Raw genomic sequence first — 20,199 nt, forward strand, 5'->3', positions numbered from 1 at the left:
AAGTAACTAGTAATATGTGACCAGATCTGCAAAAAGTGGTTTATAGCCTTTCCAAGTTTAATGAGTCATAACTCATCATGTGTTTGTTTAACTCATTGTCTTAAAAATTAGGAGTGTAAGGTGACCAAATTTCAAGCTGGTACCAGACGCACAAGTTTCAAGTTATGGATTGCCAGATACTTTAAGTTATGGATTGGCAAGCATATGCAATTGGAAAGGCTGTAAGACCCCTTTTCGCACGTATAGCTAGTTACATGCTTTGTAACTAGTAATAACTGTCTGAATAGCAACTAATTACAGCAGTTGCAATGTAACTACAGTATAGGCTTTAAAAATGAGAACACTTCAATTTTTGTGCCATATACTCCACAACCACATTTAGTAGACACATTCTGTGTACTGTTCTTCATGATTCAGCTTGAGTAACAGACGTGACAATAATTGAAACTGAGCTGAAATGGCCACAGAATAATCATTTTCAGTGCACGTATAATATTATGTACTGCATGTTCTCTTCTTCCCTTGCTGACACGTATCTGAGTAAAATATAGTCATGAAATAATGTTACAAACAAGCGTAATTTATATTATGAAAGTGACTAGCATCTAAATTAGTTACCTTTTCTGAAGTAACTACCCCTACTCTGAGTACGTACAGTGGTGGCAGAACTTTATCTGAACCCCTCATACATGTACTGTAGCTAGAAGGAACAGATATTCATGCACTTGAGAAAATTCACATTACTTGGAAAATGATATGGTATGCATAAAATCCTTAGATCTTTGGGAGATGAGGTTTTTAAAATCATTAAGAGACCTCTGAAGAGAAGATGATTAGACCTATAGTAGCAGATATAGGTATCTGTATATCTCCAATAATTTTGAGGAGTAGCATTGCAAATCTCACAATTGATCACTGATCTGCTCAGGAGGCAAAGCAGGTCAGTGGGCTTTCTTTTATATACAATTACAATGCGGAAAATGATTGTGGATTTACATTATTTGTGCAAGACATGTTATACTGAACTCACAATCAATCTATCATGACTGCCCACTCAGACCTTCATGGCTTTAAAAACCCTTGGCTTTTTAAAATCATGAAGTTCCTCGTGGTAGGTCTCTCATAATTAATGTAACAATCACTGTTTCACACAGAGTAATTATTTCAAGGATATCATTGGTTTTACCTTTAATATTGTGCAATAAAATATTTTTAAAAGATCTTGCAGGAACATCCAAATCGCTGCAAAGCGAAGAAGTTTGCAATGTGCTATTTAAGCATAAATATTCCAGTTGTAAAATGTGACATTAAGACTGATTGTCCAAAATCCAATCACATATTTGTAATAATACAATTTTTGAGACTATAGAAATTTTCTAAGTACAACAATTTCACAGAACTGGCTTTCCTCATGTGAAAATTTGAGAATGTGCAGTCTCTAGTTATGTAGTAATTAATTAAAGAATGCAAACATCACGAAACACTCAATTGAAGTCAAAGGGAAAATAGGGTGCACTATTCACATAGAATGTACACTGCTGCCATTAGGCTGTTGAGGATGAATACAATATAGTCCAAGAAAAGCAAAATAAATTATAAATTTACCAAATAAATACATATTTGCACAGTTGACAAATCATCAGCTATTACAAAAATACTATGTAAAAATTGTAAGACACCTGGTTATCTAAATACAAATAATAAATATATTATTAGACTTTGGTAGATATCAGTAAATGGCATCATAACTAGGTGGCTGATCCACTAGTGATGGCTCCGGATATCCCTCTTCCTCTGTTCTACGATATTGTAAGGCATCATTGTAGTCTGGTGGCCGTTTGACATCTGTATCAGGAACAGGGTTAACAGCAGAAGGTGTGGAATTTTCAGGAGTTGGAGCTGTTGCTGGAGTTGGTTCACTTTGATTAGTGCTATTGTTAAAATACCATGTTCAGCTACAATCACATTTTATTTCACAATACTTACATATTATGGAGAATGTATTTAACTAACAGTACAGGATGTACTAAATGACTATTATTTCTACTTGTGACACAAAACTGTTTATTTATTTATCATTTATTTATTTAAAACTTTACAGTGTAAACAACAATGGTATACAGGGGAATTTGACATGTTGACGTAGATAACGAGTTTGTTACACTGATGGAATACTGGCATCCTGTGCCAGTACCCAAACTACAATACTTATAATTACACTTTAAGTAAAATTATAATTACTTAACTTACAAATTACACCTAACATAAATTATAAATTACATAATTTGCAGTTACAGCCTTACATGTTGAAAATTACTTGACTGTGGTGATCAGGACTAGAAAGGTTCCAGCAAAGTTCATGAAGGAGTTGTTTATACAGGAGCCACAGGGGCATAGATAATGCAGTTTGTGGGAATCAGTGGGATTGAAGTTGGCAGTGAAGTGTTTCCAAAAGAACAATTTTATTTGATTTTTGATGGTAAAAGTTGATAAATTCATGTTAATGATTGGTAAAGAGTTCCATAGTCTGCATATACGATTAAAATAAAAGCGACATTGTTTGCACAGCAAAAATAGTGTTCCAATACTACGTATTCTAACCCCGTATTTATTCAGTATTGGAACAACTAATTTAAAAAACTCCCTATAACGAGACAAAACGAACCTCAAATCTATAAATGACTCTAATGTTATTTACTATTTGGGGCTGTGGTCTATTTTTGCTTGAGACTAGGTAGAATTTTTGGACTATTAGTTCCAACACCTAAACATAGACGGAATAAATACAGTCAGTATTTGTGTATGAATTATGCTGGTTGTTGGTGAAAGATGTTGAAGGGTGTTAAAAAGGATAATATTCACTACTATGAAGTATGAGATAGGAATACATTGCAAAATTGTCTCAGCAATTTTCTCAATAACCCATCATTGCTGATATCAACAGTACGATAGTACTGCTACCCCTAAAATGAATGGTGCCTGCCAAAATGCTGCCACTAAAAACCATCAGAATATCATATGCAACAAAATCTCCTATAGGTAATAGTGCATCTAACATCTAATCCAGCCATTATAAACAAGAAAACACTTACAGAAGACCAAACATTGATTTATAGAAATGTCAAAACCTGATTATTAGCCTGCCTACCAGCCTTTTCTGGTTCCAACAAGTGTCAAGCCCGTAGCCTTAGCCATTATCGAGTTACACATGTATAAGACATTAGTAAGTAAGCCAGTCAGCAGAAAATTCCACTAAATAATTTTACAATTAATCAATCACTAATTTTATTACTCTATAAGTTACGCTAGTGCATACTCCACTAAATGTAATGCTTGCAAAGCTAACAGAATGAGGTTGTATGCACTATTCAGACTAGTGACTTCAATCACCATTAAATTTTGGATTTGTCTTGTGGACACTACAAGCCATCAAAAAATTATGTAAGTACGTACAGGCAACATAGCTGCTAGCTATACAGTTATTGATTTTCCAATACAATTATCTGTACAACTCTAATCCAGTTACTTAGTTGGAGCAGCACTGCAGTATAACTTTTAATTACCGTATAGAAGTTGGGGGGGCTTTGGCAAATTTGGTGTTTGGTGATTTGCTAAAAATCCATCAACTGTCAATTACTCGTAGTGCCTGAGCAACTGTCAATTACTCGTAGTATCTTTATAGCAAAGATTTAGCTTGATATTGCCAACGTTTAGCTGGCTATTCAACAAAGTTTACCTTTGCCAAAGTTTCCCTCTATGTGGTAACCCACACCTACTGGACATACCAAAAGTTGCCACAATAAAAATTAAGTTTCATAATCTTGAAGCAATTACAAAATTTGGTAGAAAAAATGTGCACAAGCTGGTAGGAATTCCAACACGGCTAAAGTGCAAAAATCATTCACTCTTTTTTTGATAAAGCACTAAATTGGTACAACATTTCATATTAGATATGGTGCCATTAAATTATCAATCGAATCATGTACAAAAATGAAACCTGCACATGAAAGCCACAACAGTTCTTGTTGATTAAATATATTGAGATTTTGTATGATCTTCATAAACAATGGTCAGAATCAAAAGCTGCAATGACAAAATCTTTCAAAATATAATGCAATAAACTATTTTAGTAACTATTCTGAAGGTGCCAACATTTTGGTGTAAATGTACAGGCACAAAATAAAAATGTAACTGGATTTTGAAAAAATGATCCAAATCATACATTAGAAGTGTTTCAAGATAAATGGAATTCAAGTCAGCATAACTTTCCAAGGATAGCAAGTACACGTACTGTATGAAATTTACACAAAAGATGCATCAATCTATGACCTTTCAGACCATTTACAGTACTTGTGGTGGTGGCAGGGTGAGCAAAAGATAGACTTCAAAATGGAGTCAGACCACGATTGGAGTCTAGACATGAGATTACAGCACTATGCTGGCTCCTTAGTGGCTGATTGTAGTAATCAGAAGCCATTATATGATAAGTTGTTTTTGTAATTTAATTTGTTATTGTACTTAGCTAAGTAATCTAATAATTATCACATATATTAGCAGATCTTCTTGTAAATTATATGTTAATAGGTAAACACACTTTTTATGGACTTGTTATTGCAGCTTGTATTTTGTAAACATGCTGTTTAGAGATTCTTTGTAGGTATAAATATTATATAGTGCATTGTACATGTACTATATTTATACCTACAAAGAAGTACATGTACTTCTTTATACCTACAATGAAGTACATGTACTTCATTGTTGTGTAGTTTTGAGATAAGAGCATTATTATCCATATAAATGCGTGCTATAACTGGGCAGATACGACACTTATACATACCAAAATCAACCGAAAAACTTCTGGCCAACATTATCAGGCAATTCACTAGTAAACCACTGATTCTTGCCAAGCCAGGCCCTTCAGAAAGCCAGAAACTGTCATTGTATTGTATTGTATTAATGCTTTACAGTGACCAGCACTGAGGGTCATCTGAGCTCTCCACACCACCCAGAAAAGATGTCTGTTAAAATCAGCCTCGAGTAGTTTGAGTAGACTAGTACTGAGGGTCAAAACCAGTAGTACGATAGTGTAGCTATCCACTGGTGGTGTTAGCTTGATTTTGCCTGATGTTCGATTCGGATCGGTTTGGTAAAATCCAGTCACATACGTATGTTACACAACTATGGCTTTGCACAACTTAGTCTCTGTTCTTAAGGTTATAACCTACTGACCTTAATGGACACCCCTTGATCACCTGTGATATTGAAATATATTTATGCCACGCAAGCCAAAACATGTGTATACATGGCTTCTTGACTAGTTGGAATTTGTTTTATAACAGTTTCCAAAAATGCTCTAAGGTAATGATTTTGATGTGGCACCACATCTCAAATTGATTAACATACCTTACCCAACTTCCTGCTTTTATCACAAAGTGAACAATTTTTGCAAAATCTGTTGCTTAGCCTCTCCAATATATTCCTATTACCAACATCACTACCACACTATAAATAGTTCACACAAAAAAAACATTTTTAACAATCCACATCAATATTACATACATATTGCTTTTCTTACTTGTTAGTTAATGAACTAGTTGATGCTTGTCTGGCAACTGGTGCTGATCTAGAACGTACACGATTTCCTGTTAGTCTATCCCTAAAATTTCTTAATCTTGTTCTGGTACGTTCCTTAAATCTGTTCCATTTAGCTTTATTATCTTTGTGTGTAGCTATAAAAATAATGACTCCAACTGCCACAAGTGATCCGATGATAATGCCTGCAACAGCTCCACCAGGAAGACCTCCTCCTGTTTCATCATCACCACCCTCATCTAAAAGATTTCGCATGATATAATAATATTAGTCCACCATACAGTATACAAGTGTAACATCTCCCAATTCTTTACTTGTATAAATTCCTTTACCCGGTGCTCATGGATACACTTCAGTATGGAACATTTATAATTGCCTGTTTCTGCTAACATACTATACATACAACACCAATAACAAGACTTTTTGCTCCACAAAGCATGTAAAATAATGCTATAAACAATATTATCAGAGGAACACCACACACCCTTTAAGTAGAAATGGTAAACAAGTTCATATAAGAACTTTATTATAGGTAGCTAATACACTGCATTATTTTTAATATGATTTTTTTTCTATTACAGTGGTCCTTCAATTATCCAAACTCGTTGGGCCCTGGGTGTGTTCAGATAATTGGATAATCAAAGCCCATTCATTTATATACAGAGCCTTGTTCAATTACTCTAATAGAATTCATACCTTATCTAAAATACTCTAATAGAGCAGTCATCGCTACAGTTCGGATAACCGAAAGTTCGGTTAATCAATGGCCGGATAGTCGAGGGACCACTGTAGTTAACTATTAGTATGGATATACATGCACGCTATACACAAGACTTGCCATGGTAAACCAAAATTAATGAGTAGTTAGCTGTGGACACACATGGAGTTAAACAAGCCAGATATGTTTCCTGAAACTATAATTACACTATACTGTACTAATACATTCTTTTTAATTCAAACATTGCCAACATTGGGTGTATAGTGACAGACATGAGTAAAGACTTGCAAAACTTCCTAATAATCATAGCAAACGTCTTTGCATAATCATTGCCTGTGTATCTCTTTATGATGATTACTAATTTTGCTGGTATTATTACCTAGTCTGATGCCTTCAGTAGTGATGGCATATTTATTTACTTAGGAATTTCACTTTCGATTAACGATCATAGACAAAAAAAAAAAAAAGAGTAGGGAAACAAGGGAGGTCACCTACACCTACACATATACTAGTGAACATTTAATCCCTAATTCAGCATATACTGATAGGGATTAAATGATTAAATGTTTACTAGTATATCTGCAGGTGTAGGCAACCTTCCTTGTTTCCTTACTTTTTTTTTCTATGATCCCTTAAACTTCTTAATTTTCCTTACACTTTGTTTGTTAACTTCTTTTGTAACATTATCATGACTGGTGAACCCGTGCATACAGTATCAAAAGAAAGGATGGAACCAGAGGTAATGTTTTTGACTGAATGTGCAACCCAAATATCAATTACTGACTCAAAAGTGAAGTGTCCCCATTACACTTTGCTTTCAGCTATGTTTAGCCCGTTACACAGCACTACAAATGATGAACAGGTAGGAGAAGTGCCTCTGCAATCAATCCAGTCACCACGGAAAATACAGACGATTCTTGTAGGGAAGCCATCATGCTACCATGAATTGACACTTTTGGCTGACAATGAAAAATGGGATGTAAAGGAGGAAAAGGTAGGTCCATTGTAAGTACTGTGGTATGACAAAAAGCACGTCTTAAGATGAAGTAACATCAAACAGTGAAAAAATCAAGCTTGTAGCCTTAGCTGTTATCAAGTTACGCTTGCCTGAAGGCATCAGACAGGCAGGCAGGCAGGCAGGCAGGCAGGCAGGCAGGCAGGCAGGCAGGCAGGCAGGCAGGCAGGCAGGCAGGCAGGCAGGCAGGCAGGCAGGCAGGCAGGCAGGCAGGCAGGCAGGCAGGCAGGCAGGCAGGCAGGCAGGCAGGCAGGCAGGCAGGCAGGCAGGCAGGCAGGCAGGCAGGCAGGCAGGCAGGCAGGCAGGCAGGCAGGCAGGCAGGCAGGCAGGCAGGCAGGCAGGCAGGCAGGCAGGCAGGCAGGCAGGCAGTAGAAAATAGTGTGAATAAGTTGATGTTGTGCTACTTCTAAAAACCAGGCACCATGCAGCTAGCTAACTCATCTGGAATTGACCAACTATTTTATTACTTTAATCAATAGGTTTTTGGTTGTGCAATGATACATAATTAATTTATTGTAATTATTGGATTTTGTAATTCATGAAAATTTTTGTAATTCTTCAATTACGTTGCTATGCACTGCTAAGGAAGCACTTGTTAAACAAACCACTTTTAACAACATGTTACGCACAGAAGTACATCATTTTATAGTTAAACTATCATGTTTTTTCCCACAAATTCTCTCAACAAAGCCTCAAAGCTGCTGTTCATTTTCGTTTGCATACGTAGGGAATACGTTTCCTTTCAACTCAAAGGGATTCCTAGTAGAAGTATTTTTGGCTATTCTGAAGACACTTCTTGATTCTACCTGCCAAGAAGGTATTGGGAGGCTGGTTTTTGGTCAACATTCTTTGTGAGAAAGTGTAATACAGCTTTTGCACATACATTCAACATCATTACACAAGTAAAAGTGTCCACTCAGATTCCACACATGTGTATATATAATATTATGTACTTACACACATACCTGGAAGGATATATATGCATGAAGAGGCAGTTCCAACAGGCGTAGTTCGTGACAACACTACATCAAATCCTGTGTGATCAAGAAATGTACTATAAATAATATTAATTTTGATAAATACAATGTACTGTAAAATTGAACTGGACATCAAGAAATATACGTATGTGAGTCAACGCACAGTTGTTAACCCTCAGGGCACCAAGACTTACTGTAGTTGTCTTGTACGATTCTGTGTGAATTTTTGTTACCACTTTAACTATTGCATATATACTTCATTCATGGATTAGAAACAAGGTGTCATTAGGCTTCTCTTCACTATAGTTTGTTACATTATTGAACTTGGAAGATTATGAGCGATATTTGCAAATAATTTTCATTCCTGATAGATCACACTGGGCAGTGTTACAAGTATTGATGAGTTTAACAAATGAAATGTGAGGATTGTTCCGCAAGCGCTTTGTTCAAAAGTTAATATGACATTTGCTGTTCATCTTGGCCTCCTTGCTTCTTGACGAGGTCTCGATATACAAAAATGATAGCAATAAATTCTTTTCAACCATAGTAGTGCATTACATCTAGTAATATTTCTCTGATTCAGACAAGGGATCGACCAACTTGACAAAACCAGAACAAGATTTCAAAATCTTTAAGATTTCCATAAGATTTTAATTATCATATCCTTAACTTGTCCCAGCAATCTACTATCCACAACATTCAGACCAGGTTTCTTACAGATCCCTCAGATTTAGACTAGAAACTTAATTCTTGGCTCTTTAAATTAACGAGCCTTCATGAATCATGTGGTCGGTAACCATATATGGTAACCCTATATGATAAAAAAGACTAGTGCCTAACAGGATTAAGATACACTTGTTGTCACACAAAGACTAAGTTACACTGCTGCGTGTTTTGTGCCAATTGGAGCCAAAGCTACTGTAAGTTGTTCATTAGGTACAAATTGCATTTTTATACCTAGTTTGTGTGCTAATCAAGGTGGCCCTGCTTTAGGGGACAAAGCAGCAAAGTGCTGTTACCTGGCACTACAGATCTGGAGATAGTACACCTATATAATTAATTTTATTTATTCAATTTCCCCAAAGGTTTTGCAAAATAGTGCTTCATTATAACAAGTTGATGGTTGTAATACTGCTTCTAACAGCAGGTGCCCATGTCCAGTTACATAATATGCTAAATTATGGAAATCAATCATCTAGTAAAGGATTACTGTATGATCTACACCGAACAACCAAGTTGTGACTTTAAAAATCAAAAGTTGTAAAATCAAGGGTGGGTTGACCATGTTGTAATGTTTATGGTGACCTGATATAAGGCTACTATGTATATTTATGGTTGATAGATAGTTACCGAATGTGGTATGGAAGGTGTTCCATCATGCCTGAGGAAGCTTCACTATAAAAACTTATTCTCTGTCACAAGTCCATTGGCCATACAACATGACATGCATCTATACACTAAGATAACAATTGATTAACAAATCAATAAAATAAATATGTACACACATACCACATCTGATGTAGATATATGTTTGGGGGTTGCAAGTCTGTGTAATATTTCCCATGGTAGCTGGACGTTCATAGCAATGACCAACACAAGCTGTTCCTGACAGGCAAGAAAAATTCGTCATCCAAGTAAATCTTGCTGAATCAGTAAATGGCCTAAAAAACAATACAAGTGAAATACTGATGGTACATACTAGCATGTACAATGAATACAAACATATGCATATACAAAATATTGCATACAATATGACATACACGTACATAATGCTAGGTCCACCATTGGTAGTATACCCCAGTTGATAACAAACAGCAGTAGCAGCATTTGTAGATACTGTTACACCACAAGGTGTATACCATCGGTTGAATAGAAACACTTCCAGTCTTCCCTCTGATCGATATGGTCCATCCACTAGCCTCACACCTCCCTCATATTCAAAGGCTGCATCACGTGCTGCAAAGCAGATACAATTCAGCACTGCAATTAATTAATGTTCACACTATGATTTAAGTATACTCCAATTAATACTACAAGTATAAGGATTTTTTAAAGTTCAATAGGAGATGGCCTACACCTGCAGTAGGTGACCTCTCTTGTTTTCCTACTTTTTCCTATGATCCTTAATCAAACTTAAAATTCCTAATGTTTCCTTATACTTATGTTTACTTTTTTTTGTAATATTGTCATGACTGGTGGACCCTTGCATACCATATCAAAAGAAAGAATAGCGCCAGAGTTAATGTTTTAGTCTGAATCCTCTGAACACACATCCTTGTCCTTTGCTTTCAGCTATGTTCAGCCAGTTACATAGTGCTACAAACAAAGAACACCAGGAGAAGCATCTTTGCAATCAATCCAGTCACCACAAAAAATATGGATGATTCTCATGGTCCAACTACCAATTACTGACTCAAAAGTGAGGTAGTTTGCTTTGAGGTAGTTTGCTTTCAGCTATGTTCAGCCCATTACAATCTATTGAAAGCATTTAGGATCGTACTAAAGGCACTTTTGGGCTTGGTTATACCTAACCAGTACTGCCGTTCCAGGTAGGTATTGTGAAGCAGCTGGTTTTTAGGATGATAATTTTGTACTCCATGATCCCTAATATACCGTACAGGGGTTTATGTATGCATTCATACAGATCAAAAACAAAAAACAAATGTATGACTCACAACAGACTACTGCAACATCTTGTTGATGGTTACATGAGGTGGATAATTGGTTTATACCCTGAACTTCACATCGCAGTAAGTGGCTAGTATCATTACCACAAACTACTTCAGTTAATAGAATTGTTCCACTACCAGCACCATACCTGGACAAGCACTAGTTCAATGAATGAGTCAGTGAATGAGGAAGTACATGTATTGGGGTATCTGAATTTGTGAGTATCCAGCATTACAGCACATGTACCTTGTAACTACTGATACTCAAAACGCAATTAAGCCTAATTGCCACAATGCATGTCATAAACAGGATTAACTTTATAATAGACAATAACGAAATTATCACAAGACAAACAATGGTATTTACAATATGTATCATGATAGTACTTAAATGACAGGTCATTGCATGATACCACATTGTAAAGTGAGCATAATTGCTTATAAATGGTGTGTATTGTTTACAACCCTGTATTGCTCAATCCTTTCTTCTTCTGAAGAAGCAAGTTTATATATGGTGCAAGAACAAAAGTGTTCAGTAGTAATTCACAGATATCAGATTCATCATAATAGGGTAGAAGCTAACTGTCAACTATCATGATACAAGTTGACAATAAAATTTATATTGTGATACTCAATATTTTTCAATAGTATTCCCAGCACTAAGTGATTGTATCATGACTCACTCCAAAGTAACTGCTGTACCAAATCTTTCAGCTCCTGCATGACCTAGTTGTTTACAAGCAGTGTCAGCACTAGACCGTGTGAATCCATCATTACAGATTGTCCCCCACTGGTTAGTATTAGCATCAAATATCTCTAGTCTACCATAAATCTGACTTTGCACTAATCCATCCATTAATCGTAAATCTCCATGTTGTTGTCCATTAGCTATGAAATACATTAATACTTATGTGTTCACAAAAGTAGGTAAAGTATTATGAAGTATACAATATGTAATCGGATATGCAAAAACCCGGCATAATGGTGCAAGCCTAAAATTCCTGAATAAGCCATCGTTTGCAATGGGTAAAATATTTTCGTAATTAAAAATAAATTACGTAAAATTTTAAATGCTTTGTTCTTTGTGAAGAAAGGATCTAATGATAAAAACCTGGATATCGCCTACTCAAGGAGAGTTTGAAAATATTTTTGTTTTGTTGCAGTAGATTAAAGGATACATGAGTTATGGACATTTGCTACATTACGTTGAAGCGATTGCACACGATCAATTTTTCTTCACTGATTTCATCTCTGTATGTAGTGAAGAAAGGTGATAGAAGGGCAAGTTTACCCAGTAATAATGGACTCCTCTATTTATAGCGAACACGATGGTGCAAGTTACAACTCTGTACTTTATTGTGTTCATAAGTTACAGCTGTTATTGTAAGCACCTGTAATTTATTTTCCAACTACTTGTTGTACAAATTGATCTTTCTGTTGTTGCTACTTTGTAGGACTGTAACTCCAAAAGTTGTTGGCATACAAGGTTGAAACTTGGCCAGAGTATATGCTTGGCTAAGTAGATTAAAATTATGCAGTAATAAAGAATTTGAAATGCACCGTTATGTCGGGTTTTTGCAGATCTGGTCACATACGTACAGTACAGAATACATGAACTACATAGATGTGTGTGCTTGATACATGTGCAAATAATAAACAACATATCAATGCATAACATACAGTACGTACCTCTAGGAGGAACAGGACCTAAGTTACAAAATGCAGTAGACCCAGCAGGTGTAGTAGAAAGTGCTGATTGTGTAAAACCTGCGTGAAGGAGTACATGCATATACATAAGTAATTTTTTAAGCTCTACAATGGTACTTTAGAAGGTTCTTTACAAATGCATTGATAGTTTTTTACAATATAACTATGTGACTGTCCTATTAGAGTAGTTGACTGCTTTAATAAAGTACTGTATAAGTCATCTATCACTATAAAGAACCCCCTTCTCACATGATAGCACAGCAAACCTAGCATAGCAAACTGTTGGTTAGTTGAAGCCCGTGCAGAGCACCGTTCAAATACTTTAATAGAACATACACCAATAATTGAATTACTCAATCATTTCAATTTCGGATAAACAAGGTTGATATTGCCATCAAAAAATTCCACTAGTTATACTTTTACCTCTAGAGTTACAAGCCTGGTCAATATGTATATTAAGTTCTATGTGTAAAATAAATGACTACCCAACATTCTATAACAACACTATATAATTGAACATACCACATTGCACTTTAAAATGGTCAAAATTGCAGTTTAGCATTGTGTTCTCCAGGGTTTGTGGTCGTGTGTAACACCAACCAAAACAAAAGGATCCAGTATTACAGTTTGAATTTGGTAACGAAATTGAATTGTTGGAAGATACTGAACTATATAATGTAATTATGACATAGTGTAAGTGGTATTATTAAATTATCTACAACACATACACACACATTGTAAAAAGGACTGCATGCAGGACACATACACAAACTCACACACAAGTGCCAAGCACCAACACCGGCATTGCACACATACTAAGATGCACACATCCACATACATCACATGCACAATATCATACAGTATAATAGTATACTCATTGAACTCTGAGTGTATTCAGATAATCAAACTGTTTGGATAAACGAAACCAATTCATAAATATTAGAGATCCTATTGTTCTGTGCACAACTTAGACAAAAATCACAAATACTCTAATAGAACAGTCATTTATACTGTTCAGATAACAAAATGTTCAGTTAATCAATGGTGAGGGTACCACTGTAGTAGGGAACACCCCTAAAGAAAACAGCACCTTCTGCCATAAAAAATGATCATAGAACTATTTTGGGGGACAAAAAATACTTTTACAGGAAAGTCTTTATGTTAAATAAATTCTTTGTATAGAATCACCTAGTGTAAAGTGTTGCCCAAACCAACTTTTGACCTGCCTACCTGCTTGCCTGTCTTGAAAGCGGCATAAATGATGCATCACACACCCTGCATTACACATGACCAAACTCATATGTGGTATGTGCCTTTTAGTGTTCTGCCAAATAGCCGTTCTCTGTGCCATGCATTTACCTTTTATCTCCAATTCATTGTGATCTGCTTGAGAGTAAACCATAATGATTAGCATCACAACAGTTCTATGGACTCCACAAACAAGGGCAGATCCAAATGGGGGCCTTTGGAGTCTCAAAACTCCCCTCAGGTTGAACCTCAAACCCTCAAACAGGAAATCTGAGAGAGAAAACGCAAGCAGGAAAGCAACAGAATGCAAAGATCAATATACTGTAATAGAGCAGTCACAAACTATTCTAATAAAGATCACATGATGATAGCGCATGTAGTTCAGCAAAATGGCAGAATACACTTGCTTATTGTGAGTGGAAGAGCTAGAGCTGGCAACTGCAAGGAAGCAATGGCATTTGTAGTCACTGATATTGTTGTATAGCTACAATAATCCTAATGTTTTACTGCTGGTACTTTTCTTTTGTGGTAATGTACCTGACTCCGCCCAACATTTGGCCTATATGGGCATGTGACATCACTCGGCTGTACTTGAGACACAGAATGAAATGAACTCCAGTCCCTGCACTCGGCAGTATGAATTACGGAGTGACACAGGAGTTGGCTACTTCTGAGTAGTTCAATTAGAACAAGAGCTCCATTGTTTGTAATAGGTACTGTATGTCAGGAAGTTGTGTATGTAGTAAGCTAGATCTACTGTACAATAGCATAGTATAACTAGCATAGTATAACTGGCAATAAGCTGCATAAACAGCAGTGTAGGTTTCCAGCTAGTTAGCTAGATACACGCATCATGCTTGTATAAGTTTGCCTAAGGGAATATTTTATGTATGAATGCTACAGCTGTAGGCCGTGATATATTGAGTTACATATGTGAGCTATCCTCCACCCACCTCAGAGACACCCCTCTTGAAAAATCCTGGATCCGCTCCTAACAAAATTTATTTGAAACACTCATGCACTACTATTATAGCAATTGGTTTTGGTGCAGAAAACAGAACACACTGACTGATCCACCACGTAGGATACCTCCACCAGAGGCTCACATGAGACCAGCAGTTGACATCTAATAAAACAGTCATCTGAATACAATAATGTTCTAATAGAACAATTACACACCCTAATTTTTAGCAGATGTACCCCTTAATTACAACTTTCAAATACACCAGTACACTGTATAATATACCTGCTGCTGATTCCAATATTCTCAGTATATCCCAATTGATAGCATACTACGTTAGCAGCAGCAGAAGAAAGTGATGAAGTACACAGGGTATACCACATGCCATATACAAACACTTCCAGTATTCCCTCTGATGGGTATTGACCACCCACTAGTCTCACACCTCCCTCATATTGAGAGGCTGGCTCAGTCGCTGTGTACAATACATGTATATTATAACATAAAACAAGAAAACAACTGCTGATTTACTACACAAAATAACAAGCAACAAATTATATATACACTAGTTATTTCAAATCATACTACAATAAGGTGTCGTTGTTTTTTTAATATAACGTGAGTCCTACTGTAACTAAATTCCCACGTACAGTAAATGCGATTAACACATGTATGTTGGTAGAAGTGTGCTGTACAGTGGTGTGGGAACATTCTCTAATTCCCACATTAGGCACCTTGCATACAACTAGAGTAACTAATTATAAGTGTGTGTTCAGCTAAGTGACTATGTACACCAGCTTGTAATGACCCTAATATATACATATATATATATATATATATATATATATATAACTTCTGATTAGATAGAGAAAGAATAAATAGTTTGACACTAGACTAACATCAGTAGCAATACCCACAGAAGTCAGAAGCAGAGGCCATGCTGTAATGGATGAAATTGCAAAATCCCATATGCATGTATGCAAAGCACTACATGATTGCAAAACATCGCTAACACAGCTGGCTTGTATCCCAGAAAGAATGTTGACCACTACAAGTACTTTTGAACGATCACAAGAAAGTGGTTATACCAGTAATCTCAAACATATAGGATACATTCACATCAATGTTAATTTTCCAAACGCCACTTTGTAGGTGATTCACCAATTTTCCCCTCCACTAATATTTCTCCCTTAAGAATTCAGGTCCCTTAACAACACTGGCATAGGCTACCTTACATCAAGGGACTGTTATAACACAAAAACTCTGTCGGTAAATGAATTAGAATTTGATTGTTTGTTTGTGTGATTCTCCAATGTGTTTATTTCTCCTAGGAACCATTCAAAGCAAAGATATTGACTAAGGTTGCTAGAAACATCTTAGACTAGGTATAGTAATTTGAAACACTGGATACCTATAGAAAACTTGTAATCTAAGTAAGTGTCTAGGGAGACACACAGTGCGGGTTACAGGATGTTGCACTAGAGTAGATCACTATTAATATATCTAGCTATATATGGAAGCACTGTGATCTACACATTAAGGGGGTGTAGGAATAATAAAGGTAGCACTTTTCCACACATAAATATCAATTCTTTTGTACACTGTACATGAAAATGTGTATTTGTATGTATGGCTGGCCATGCATGCTGACAAAAAGCATCCTGTTAGTGGAACTGATAATGGCAAGTTCTGCATGTAGGGAAAGAACCACTACTAGCAAGTACTATGTCCCAAATGCATGAATGTAATATTTCGGTATTATGCACATAGCGTAAGCAACCAATTATCGATATCGACCCAATTAATTAATAACAATTAGCTCCATAAATCTGTACTTGATGAAGATGGAACCACAACTACCCTGAGAAAATGGTGAAAACTGGGATCTTCCTTCATCTTTTACAGACTGATAAATGGTCATTTTCATTACACAGACATTGATTTAAAGACTTACAGCAGACCACTGCAACATCGTCATCATGGGTACACAAACTAGCCAGTGAACTAAACCCAACTGCATCACAACGGAGAATATGGTTGTCACCTTCATCGCAAGTTACTTCAGAGAAAATGATAGGACCACTTCCGCTACCAAATCTAAGAACACAAAACATAAAGGTTATTATTCCATGCCCACGTTTGGTGTGTGCCTGAATAAACCATTGTCTGCTTGTAATCATGCAACCAAGTGATGTGTCAGTACACATGACAACTAAACAACAAGTTCACTACTGAACATATTACAGAGTACAGTGTATTAGTATCTAGCTTACCCTAGTTCAGTAGCTCGACTATAATTTATTGACTTGGCATGACCCAGTTGTCTACAAGAAGCATTTGCACTCTCCAGAGCAAATCCGCTGAAGCAGATAGTACCCCACTCATCAGTTGACGAAACATACACCTCCAGTCTACCAGAGTTAGATCTAGATGTGTTTGATGATGACCCGACTAATCGCAAATCTCCATCTTGTTGACTAATAGCTGTATGATACATGTGTATATGTGTAATGTGATCAGCTCACAGCACACATAATCAAAACAAATGCTATGACATACTACAACTAAAACACAGAATGGCCTGAACTGAGTACTGTATTATGGGTATACTGCCGATTGTAGACTCTTTTAGCAAGTCATTTAGTGTTAGCTGGAGTATCAGAAAACAAGTAATTCCGTAATTGTGTTGTCAGTGTGATATCATAGATAGTATAAGCCTTACCCTTATCTATGGTTTGTATGACTGCAATTTTATTCATACATTCCATACACCAAGACTTTCACATAATCATGCAGTATCCTATTGTAATTGTATTCATACATTACAAAGCCTTGTAGGCTAATACCTTACAAAAATGTTACAACCTAGCAATGGGCTCTACCATGTCCAATAAGCAACTAGCTATCTTTGATCACATATTATACAAATTAAACAGCATAAAACTAGGGTGTGGCTTAAACTAGTCATTATTTCTGACACAGATCTACTCCCATACCGCCTATTTTAAACAATGCACTCTGTTGTATAACTCGTAACACATGCAGAAACACTGCCTATACATTTAACGATACAGTTTGCGTTGTGTAGTGCGATCTCAGACTAGCACTACACGCGAAGTCGCGCAAATGCACGTTTACTTAGATGATCCACAGTAACAACATACCATGCTGAAAATGACACGAAAGAATAAATCCCAACACGAAGACAATAGCAATAAGCATCATCTGTCTTGAACCAGGTCTTTGAAGTTGCGACACCTCTTCTACAGATTAACACCCCCGCTTGACTATGACTCAACTACAAGTCACGTGCCCTATCATTGTATCAATTGATAACTCCGGGGTTTTTTGGTGGGAGCGAGCCGGGTGGGTGCGTAAACACGAGCTTGACGAGAGTATGGAGTTATATCAATGTGACCCCACTGATTCTGGAAAACATTGTCAGTTAATGCTAAGCCACTACCAGGGTGAGTTCTACTGCACAAGTGTATACTTCTATGCTCTCTTCTATGGCAACAAGCAATTATGTAACAAATCTATGCTAAATTCATTCTTGTGGTGTTCGTTTCTCAGAAGCAGCTTGTTGTTTGGAGATGGTATCTCAGGAGTGTAAGAAGACAGAAAAAATTAATGTTGACATTGATGGCATGCTAACTAACATTAACCACTGTATCCACTGTCTGAATGAACTAGCTGATGTGGAAACTAATGAGATAAGACTAGTAAGTTAAAATGTTTGTATATGATGGGAATACAGTGAATCTTGGCTGTGATAGCCACAATGTCAACATATGAAACTGTGATACCTAGCGTATTGACTGTTCTATTACAGTATTTCGATCTGAGCCTGTGATACCTTTAATGTTAAATTGTCTGGATATACTTGACCAGTTCCCAGGAACCTCATAAACTCCCTTGCATCCACCCTGCAATTAACTGAAACTTCAATGATCAATGGTTTATGTATATTTGTATGGCCAAGAAAGCCAGTGTGACAAGTGTATAGTGATTTGATTAAAGGTGTGTTGTTCTATTAGAGAAAAGAGTACTTGAAAATGGAATAGGACTACATACACTACTGGACAATAGCATAGATTATTGGCAAATGGATAATCTTCGATTATCCCTTTGCCATTCATTGAATCAAAAATGGACAATCAAAGATCATCCATTTTTGATTCAGAATCCCAAAACTATCCATTTTTGGGATTCATAAATTGATACAAAGTGTCAATTTATGAATCCAAAATTAAATTTATATTTAATTTTGGAATCAGTATTAAAATCATATTTTGTGAAGAATTTAGAATGAAATATTATAGGCCATATCATTTAGTAGACCCATATTGTCCAGTAGTGATATAATTATATTGTATACAAACAAAATTTTGAGGTACGTAATTTTTGTGCATTGGCAAATTTCAGGATTTTTGCAGTTTTATTTTTGTGGATCACTTGTTTTTCATTCAGAATATTTCGTGGCATAAGGGCTAGTTTTGATAATTGTTAATTTTTGAGGATGAAATAGTTGCGGACTACTAAGCAACCGCAGGGCCGCCCAGAGAAATTAAGGGGCCCAGGGCAAAGAGTTAAAGTGGGGCCCTTGACCCAAGTTGTAAGGTGAAGACCAAAAAAAAAGGTCACAACCTGCTGGCAATGACAATAACTACCCATCACCAACTATATCTCCTTATCTATAAGCTTGCTACACTGCTCCTCTGAAGAATACTGTGACTGCTCTATTAGAGTATTTAGATCTGACTGCTCTATTAGAGTATATCGATCTTTTAAACAGGTATTCAGGGGGCCCTTCATGGGGCCCCTTTCAGGCTGGGGCCCGGGGCAAAATGCCCCAGTTGCCCCCCCCTGTGGGCGGCCCTGAGCAACCGTGAAATTCTGTCCTTCAAATATTTGTATGCTTCCCTGGACATATTTGTGATTTAACTGGCCTGTACAGAAACAGTGTTTGTCGGATCTTGTGTACTTTCATTTATATAAACCTGTGAAAAAATGGTGCGGCCTTAAAAAGCCTAGGTGAAAGAAGTTGTGAAATCAAAGGTGGCGGCTAAGAAATGGTTGCAATGATGTTAATGCTAATAAATTTTAAAAATGCACACAGCAATTATTAAAAATTTTCAGCATTAACATTATTGCAGCCATTTCTTGGCCACCACCTTTGATTTCACAACTTTTTTTTACCCAGGCTTTTTAAGGCCACACCATTTTTTCACAGCTTGGCTGTTTTTGTGTGCATTTCACTTCTTCTTGTACTTTATAATTAAGGCCCCATGACCCTATGAGGTTTGTTTTTA

At 36.4% G+C, this 20,199-nt stretch overlaps 1 protein-coding gene across 2 annotated transcripts; it reads right to left on the reverse strand.

The window, feature by feature from the left end:
* Window positions 1-1,494: 1,494 nt before the first annotated feature.
* Window positions 1,495-18,186, reverse strand: LOC136238423 (scavenger receptor cysteine-rich domain-containing group B protein-like). Of its 2 annotated transcripts, XR_010692984.1 has the most exons (14): window positions 18,052-18,186; window positions 17,161-17,371; window positions 16,842-16,984; window positions 15,173-15,362; window positions 13,201-13,346; window positions 12,661-12,738; window positions 11,655-11,859; window positions 10,978-11,120; window positions 10,069-10,258; window positions 9,812-9,963; window positions 8,291-8,359; window positions 5,576-5,831; window positions 5,404-5,502; window positions 1,792-1,931 (listed from the first exon to the last, which is right to left on the reverse strand). XR_010692984.1 is itself a non-coding variant. In XM_066028878.1 (13 exons), exons 1-13 carry the CDS (start codon window positions 18,110-18,112, stop codon window positions 1,730-1,732), a joined length of 2,046 nt encoding a protein of 681 aa, XP_065884950.1. In that variant the 5' UTR covers window positions 18,113-18,186; the 3' UTR covers window positions 1,495-1,729. The 2 variants fall into 2 exon arrangements, 1 of the variants encoding a protein (XP_065884950.1); XM_066028878.1 differs by lacking the exon at window positions 5,404-5,502 and having other exon boundaries at window positions 1,495-1,931.
* Window positions 18,187-20,199: the final 2,013 nt, after the last annotated feature.

The sequence above is a fragment of the Dysidea avara genome, chromosome 11 (assembly GCF_963678975.1).
Source record: "Dysidea avara chromosome 11, odDysAvar1.4, whole genome shotgun sequence".
NCBI lineage: Eukaryota > Metazoa > Porifera > Demospongiae > Dictyoceratida > Dysideidae > Dysidea > Dysidea avara.